At 46.9% G+C, this 7647-nt stretch overlaps 1 protein-coding gene across 1 annotated transcript; it reads right to left on the bottom strand.

Moving 5' to 3' along the window:
• Nucleotides 1–402: 402 nt before the first annotated feature.
• On the bottom strand, nucleotides 403–6695 carry C1QBP (complement C1q binding protein). The gene is made up of 6 exons (XM_067537851.1): nucleotides 6364–6695; nucleotides 4984–5134; nucleotides 4290–4377; nucleotides 3551–3646; nucleotides 2486–2608; nucleotides 403–804 (listed from the first exon to the last, which is right to left on the bottom strand). The coding sequence occupies exons 1-6, from the start codon at nucleotides 6632–6634 to the stop codon at nucleotides 655–657; spliced, it is 879 nt and encodes a 292-aa protein (XP_067393952.1). The 5' UTR covers nucleotides 6635–6695; the 3' UTR covers nucleotides 403–654.
• Nucleotides 6696–7647: the final 952 nt, after the last annotated feature.

Genomic DNA, 7647 nt, shown 5'->3' on the forward strand with positions numbered 1-7647 from the left:
TAATCCACAGAGTGTAATTTTACTATATCATAGTTGACATCTTCACACTGCATAAGTCTTCCTGCAAGATTTGTCACAGAGGTATCTAACCCTTAGGAAGTAGCCTGAGACACCAACTCATAAGATAACAGAGCTGCCCACCCCTGACTTTCATCAGTTTGGATAAGATTTGAACTGTAGTCTAGAAAACAGTATTATGCTTCCTCCTGCCTCTAATCACCTTGTGTGTGTTAAAGCAAATTAGTTTTAACAGTCTAATATCTTGTATACTATCCTAAACAAAATGCAGTCTGAATTTTACGAACTCAACTTCTCTGTTATGACATCTAAGTATTTGCCTCTGACCAATTTACAGCAGTTCTTAACCAGCAACAGTAAGGTAGAAAGAAAACGGCCGGATGCTGATGTGTTGAATGGATTTTATTCTTCATGTCACTGTATTGCGCTTAATTGTACAAAAATACCCAAATGGGTAGTAGGGATGAGAATGACTAAACTTAAAATCCAGGTTGCAACATAAATTAAATCTGAAACACAATCATCGAGGAGTTACAAAATCAGTGTTTTCCATGATGGGTTTATCCCACTTTGAAGTTTTAAACTTACAGGCAGAGGATATCCACAGTTGCAGGCTTTGATTTTTAATTTCCTAATCTACTGACATTTGACAAAGCTTTTAAGGTCTTCAAGGAATCTAATGTACTCCTGGTGCTCCAGTGCAGTGCTGAGCTCAATTAACTCATCAGCAAATGTGTTATCCACTCCTCGGTCAGTCAAGAAATCCATTAAGTGGTCATACAGAGCCTGCAAGCAATTAATATAATTATTGAACAAAGGATTTATAGATAAACAAAAATCATCTAGAGAAGCCTTGCTTTTAAATGCCCTTTTGTATTACACTTTCTAATTGGAAGAAGTGGCTGTCTTTTCCCAAAATAAATAGAACCCTCTGCCTTCCTCACAGCAGACCTGAACTAAGTGCAAGATTTGCAGGAGATTAGAACAGGAAGGATGAAGGCGGCCTCTAATGGATGGATCTCACCCATTGCTATTTTCAACTAAACTACACCCCACTGTAATACTCAGAGGGTCTAGTGACAATGTAAGCTAGTAAATCAAATCTGCTGAAGACCAGCTATGTCACCAAAAAGTCTCTATAATCGCATCCCAGATTCTATTTGGAATGCTCCATGTTTAAAGTTAGGACAGGAGTTATTTTCAATACTGTCATGCCAGCGTAGGAGATTGGTACCACAGGTATAGACTTGTTCGGTTAAGATGCAGTTCACTTCCAAATGATACGTTGCATTTTTTCCTATTCATGTATTTTTAGAATTGCAAGTAGATTCTGGTGATTATATCCCAAAGAACACATTGTGCTAAGCAATAAATGCTAACCAAGATGTAAGTGACCTTCCTTTGCCCAACTTGATTGCATAGGTTTAAAAAAAGAAACCATGAGCATCTCAGCCTATGGCATTATCATTTGTACAATTCCAACCAGTGAGCCACACTTCTTGATACAGGCCTGAGCCTGCAAAAGGACTTGCACACACCAAACCTTCCGCCAACACGGATTTCCAGGCAAGTCAATTAAATGTATTTTAAGAGGCTGTGGACTTATTCATTCTTTGAGTGACAGTAAGTTTCAGTGAAAGCTCTAGGCTTGGGTTTGTTTTTTTATGTAATCTATTAAGATTACACAAGTTTCTTTGTTTAATCCTAACTCATTTTCTTTGAACAAAGGAAAAACATATGGTAGGGCTTCAGAGGACATTAACAATTACCATAACAAACACTTTCCAAAAACAGTTTAAAAATTAAGTCTGTAATCAAAGTATTACATCAAATTAAGATAGTTTTGTAAAAGCCTGGCATTTAGAGGGTATCAGTGGGTGCCTGATGAGGCTTTTGGTAAATACACACACTATGCATAATAAATGTTTTTGTATGTTATGGGCACATTTTAACAGTGGTGTCCCAAAAAGACAAAAAATGCATTGTCTCACTTTACCTTAAATCATCTGTCAAATTTTCACACAACTCGGATAATTTCATTAACTGATACTTGGTCAGCTGCTGGCATAGAGCTTCATTCTACAGATCAGCCTGCAGACCTCTCCCTGACTTGTTTAACTTAAGTACCTATATGACCCCCATGATGGTAGTATCTGAGCACCTCACAAATCTATATTCGTCTTCACAGCACCCCATGAGGGACAGTAATGCTAATATCCCCATTTTACAGAAAGGGAACTGAGGCACTAAGTCAGACAGGAAGCCTGAGGCAGAATAGGGAATGCCAAGTCCTAGGCAAGCATCCGAACCACTGGACCCTCCTTCTCAATGTGAGCTCCTCACCAAGGAGGGATCCCGTGATAGGGCTCGTGGTGACTACATCACATCTCCAGAGACAAGAAAGTGGGAAGAGTTGAGATAAGCTCCATGCAGTCTAGAGTGCTCCATGGGTTTTAGTTGCACCTACCCAATCAAGGGAGTCTGTGTTGAGTGTGTAGTTGGTGTCCTTCCAGTCTGATTCTCCCGTGGGCTGAAAGCTGACCTCCCGAATTGCGAATATGTCACTCTCCTCCTCTTCCCCATGTCCAATCTGAGACAAGAAATGAGACCTGTGAGGCAGAACTGCCCTACATGGAAAGCCCCATCAGCCATTACATTCTGGATCAGGACTGTTATTCAACCAGCAAAAGCTATGCAGCCCAACACCATATCACTGACACATGGTAGAGCTGTGTACACTTGCAGTTTTGCTTATCAACTAATATACGAAGAAGTCTCTAGATCTCCACTTGCTGTGTGCATATGTTAAGGACATTTACACAAGCACAAAAAATACACTGCCATAATGGATCAATCCACCACTTTTTGTTGTCCATTATCCTGTCTCTGACAGGGGCCAGTACCAATTGCTTCAAAGGAAGATGTAAAAAACTTTAATGGACAATTCTGGAATAACCCAAGGAGACGTTTCCTCCCGTTATTTATATCCGAAGAGTCTTATTAAGGTTAAAAAAAAATCTAATGCAACTGCGCTGTTCAACAGAATGTCTTATTTTGGAATTCTACTACTGGTTTCAAGAACATCTAGTGACAATGAATTTCCACAAGTCACTTACGCATTGTGTAGAAATATATTGCCTTTTATTGGTTTTAAATGGCTTTTGCAGTTTTAAATCGCCTGTTAAGTTGCAGTACACTGCAAGAGATCTGCACTCACTTTTCCTGCCAACTCCGCTCACTAGAAGCTATTAAAACAGAGGAAAGCAAGCAGCTATAAGTAGGGAAGCGGGATCAGGATAGGCGGAGTGGAGTGGAACGGAACATCCCAGTTCTGCAAACATTTAAAACCTTTTATTGTGTTGCACTGAACAGACTGAGGATAGTAGGACTGTTTAGAGATTATGGAAACTGGTATATATTGTACAGCCCAAGCAACAGCAAAATCTTGCCTGATCAGATAAGAGGAATAAGAGGAGGGCAAGATCATGCCACCATCAGGAGCAACTCACTTTCCCCCATTCATGATACCTACCTCATCTTCTGGATAGTGGCAGTCAAGCACAAGAGTCTGCTTGGGGTCATCTTTTGTTACTTCTACAACAAAGTTTGGAGTCGATGTAAGTTCAGGCTAGGAAAAGTAAGAGGAAGATGAGGTTAGCATTGGACTCCACCTATGTTAGGTATCTCATACTGCAAAAGTAACTATTTTCTACACAAAGACCAGTGGAAAGCAGGCAGTACATAAGCAGGCAGTACATAAACCGACTGCCACAAACCTCAAACTGTTTTGTCTTTAGACATTACAGATTCCTCCCATACGTCCAATATCAGTGTTCACAGCAAAGCAAGCTTTCGCCATAACCATCACACTGCTCACTTCACAAGTGGCAGCTGATGCTATTTACTAACTATTGTAATACTGGCTGATTAAATCCCACTGGCTGATTAAACCACCACCAGTTGCATAAATATAGATGATCTTATAAAAGATAAAGGGGTTTGTGCATATATTTATTAAATGAGATTTTTTTTTAACTGTACAGTATTTCATCACAGAAAGAGAGCCATGAGTTCAAACATCTCGCTTCCCTTCACATTTAGGTACAAAGAATCCTGTGTATTGACATTATAAACCAGCCAAGAGTGTCTTTCTTCCTTTGATATTGCATTAAGAGGGAGAGCATAGCCAAATGGAAGACCAGGCAAACTCCTAACATCCTCCTCTACTACAGGGTACTTACTGGAACGGTACATAAAGGCTGTATATTTACCTCCTGCTCATCAGCTTTCTGTTCTTCTTGTGGTTCTTCATCAAATGTTGGTGGAATACTGTTGTTAATGTTGAATGTAACTGTAACCCTTCAACACAACAAGAGGATGATGTTAAATACTAGATAAAAGCCGTATTAGTTGAACAACTGATACTCACAGCTCTATCCCTGCTCAAAAAAAGTTTCAGATTCTGACATCACAGATGTGAATAATGGGGCCTGAACTACATTATGCACTTCTACTGAATTCCCTGCACCTCATCTGGTGTGCCACTCTCAAGGATAAATTTTAAGATTAGGTCACTGCACAAAGTTTATACCCCATAAGTTCCCTGTATTTATGAACTAACATATTCTCAGTTTACTAGGTTAAAGTCAGGTTTCCTGTTTCCCTCTAGGATGAAATGGTGCCATGAATCCTTAGAAGACACAGTGCAAGAAACAATGGCAAAGTATACCCCACTGCTCTAACAGAATGGAAAAGTAAAGCAACTACAAAGCTTTGGTAATCTCTGCTTGTCCTGGATGGCAGCACAAGTGACATTCGGAAGTAGTACTAAGTTAATAGCTTTTCATTAACACAACCTCTATCACAATCATAAGATGGGCTTGCCCTGCCTCGCTTGTATTTATAAAGTTTGTATGTTCACTGACAAGATCAAATACCAGCAAAGCAAAAACATCTCACACTTACCTCTCGCCAGCTATTTTTCGGAACAATTTGGCCTCAGTGCCACGCACTTCTAGCTCCCATCCTCCAGACATCTTGGGCAGAGATTTGTTTTTCTGGATCTTCTTCTCCTCTTTAATTTCGTCTGTCAGAAACTCTGCAAATGCTTTGTCCCCTTGGAGGAATAAATAAAGACGAAGACATTAAAACAGCTGAATTAGAGAAATATTGTTTTCTAGTGGCTAGATGAGAAAATGAAGTTTCTCCATGATTCTATTTCTAGCTTAGCCATGTAACATCTGTGTACCTCAGTTTATCCAGGCATAAAATGGTGGGGAGGTAATACCACATAGCTTAAAAAGTGAGTGCAGATTGATGACATGTAAGAGTCCATAATCTGCAAAAGGGGCGGAAGTTCTGGACGAAGGATTAAATAACAAGCCGTTACTAAAAGACTTGATTAAAAGTTGTTCTTTCAAGACAGGCAAGCATTGATACTGGTACAATACATGAGAAAAAAGCATCTAAATTATTAATGAAGAGAGCACAGGCACTTGGATGGAGTCAAGATCTCACAAGTTACGCAGATCCAGGCTGCCCTGGAGTGTTAAGCAGGGTTCTCAGTGAGCTGAGCAGACCTCAGGCATCAGAATCTGCCCTGTAGGGCCTAGGAGTGAAGTCAGAGGGTGAGAATCCAAATGCATCTCCATGACTGACTAGATTACAATACAAACACACGCTCGTTTTACCATCCATCCAAGGCACTCACATTGCTTGCAAACATGTTTCACAAACTCTTTCAATAAAGCAAGTGAATTATCCTTATTTCACCACTGGTTCTGCCGAGGTTAATTTGGGGTGGGGGAGGGGATCGGTTTCAGGTTAAGTGATTTGCCCAAAGTCACATATTTTGTCAGCGACAAAGACAGGAAGAGAATCCCACAAACCCAACTCCCCGTCCTGCTCAACTCTGGGCCTGGAGCGTGTGGTGCCGAGGGCAGCGTCCGACCTGCCCCAGGAGGGCCCCAGGACCTCTGCACAGCGCACAGCCCACGGGCGCACAGCCGGGACCGAGCCGGCAGGCCGCCAGCAGGAAAGCGCAGCGGCATCCTCCCGGCCCACGTGCCGCCGCCCAGACAGTCACGGAGGAGCCAGGGGCCCGCCGGGAGAAATCCCGGACAAGGAGCCGGCCCCAGGCTGCCGCCCAGCAGCAGGGCGTACATCCGGCCTGCCGCCACCGAGCAGGAGGGGGCGGGCGGGCGACTCCCCAGGCCAGCAGCACTCCCCGCCCGCAGGGAAGCGCCCGCCCGAGGAGCCAAGGGACGGCGGGGCTTCCTCGGGCCGAGGTGGCCCCGCTCTTCTCCCGCGGCTCCGCCAGCGCCCAGTCCGCCCGCCCCAGCTCACCCTCGGTGTGGAGGCCGCCGCAGCCGCAGGACACGCCGGCGGGGGAGGCTCGCTGAGGCCGCAGGAGGCCCGGCCGCTGAGTCCCGGCGGAGTCGGCGCGGAGCAGCCAGAGGCTGCGGGTGAAGGGCCGGGCGGCGGCGGGCGGCTGGGGGGCGCAGAGCAGGGCGGCCGGCCGCAGCAGCGGGGAGGCGAGGAGGCCCGGGGGCCGGTGCGGCAGCGCAGGGCGGAGGGCGGCGGCGGCGGCCGAGCGGAGAGCCCGGGCCAGCAGCATCCTGCCGGGAGCGCGAGCAAGGCCGGCGGGGTGTGGGCGAGGCACGTGCGGGAGCAGAGGACACTGGGGCGGGCTGGCCCCTCCCCCGGAAGCGCAACACCGTCACCCTCCCTCACCCGGAAGCGCTTCTCGCACGCGCCCGGTCCGGGTGACGTGAGGCTGCGGCCTGGGGAGCGCTTCCCACGCCCGCCCCTTCGAAGCTGATCGGGGCCTTGTTTGCAAGCCGGGCACGGGTCAGTGAGCGGCACGGCTCGGCTCGCTCCGTTGGGGCCTGTTCCCAGCCGCCGTGCTGCGGCCCCAGCTCCGGGTGGTTTCCCCAGCTCTGGGTCCCGGGGGCGCTTTCCGGAGCCCAGTAACCAGAACCGGAAATGCTTCATCCGCCATTTTTTGCGGTGCCCAGGAACCGGAAATGCTTCATCCGCCATCTTCGTTATGGTGGAAAAGATTGGGCGGGGCTAGTCGCGTTTTCGCCGGGCGAGCTTCGCGCTCTCTGAGGGCGGGGCCTGGCGAGAACCGCCGCGTGTGGCGCTTGGCTTCGTTACTCCGGCTGGAGAGTCCCTGATGAGCCGCCAGTGCTAGGCGCTGTACACACGCACCCAAGAGCTCCTGTCCCAGGGGGCTCCGACACCGACCGCCCAGCCCGGCCCCTGCAGGCCCAGGAAAGTAGCTGGCCCCTGCTATAATCCCAGGCCTGGGGGGAGCTTGTGGACTGCAAAGGCTGATTGAAGCGGTGCAGGCTGAGCGCGAGGAATCCTTTCTTCGCACGCCAAGCCCTGAGCCCACAGCCTGTTCCTAGCGCCAAGCACGTTCAGGCTGCAGGTGAGCAGCAGCCTGGCCAGGATTTTCAACAGTGACTGTGGATGCCGGCTTGAGACACTGTAAAGGCTGCAAGTACTTGAGCAGCTTCTGAAAATCACAACCTTTTAGAGCACCTCAAACTGAGCATCCAAAATCCCTACTCCCTGTTTAAGATCATGGCCTCAGTGATTTAAGTCCAAATTAAGCAGACTCCT

This window comes from Emydura macquarii, unplaced genomic scaffold, assembly GCF_026122565.2.
Source record: "Emydura macquarii macquarii isolate MOO-44397 ecotype Brisbane River unplaced genomic scaffold, CSIRO-AGI_Emac_v2 contig_450, whole genome shotgun sequence".
Lineage (NCBI taxonomy): Eukaryota > Metazoa > Chordata > Testudines > Chelidae > Emydura > Emydura macquarii.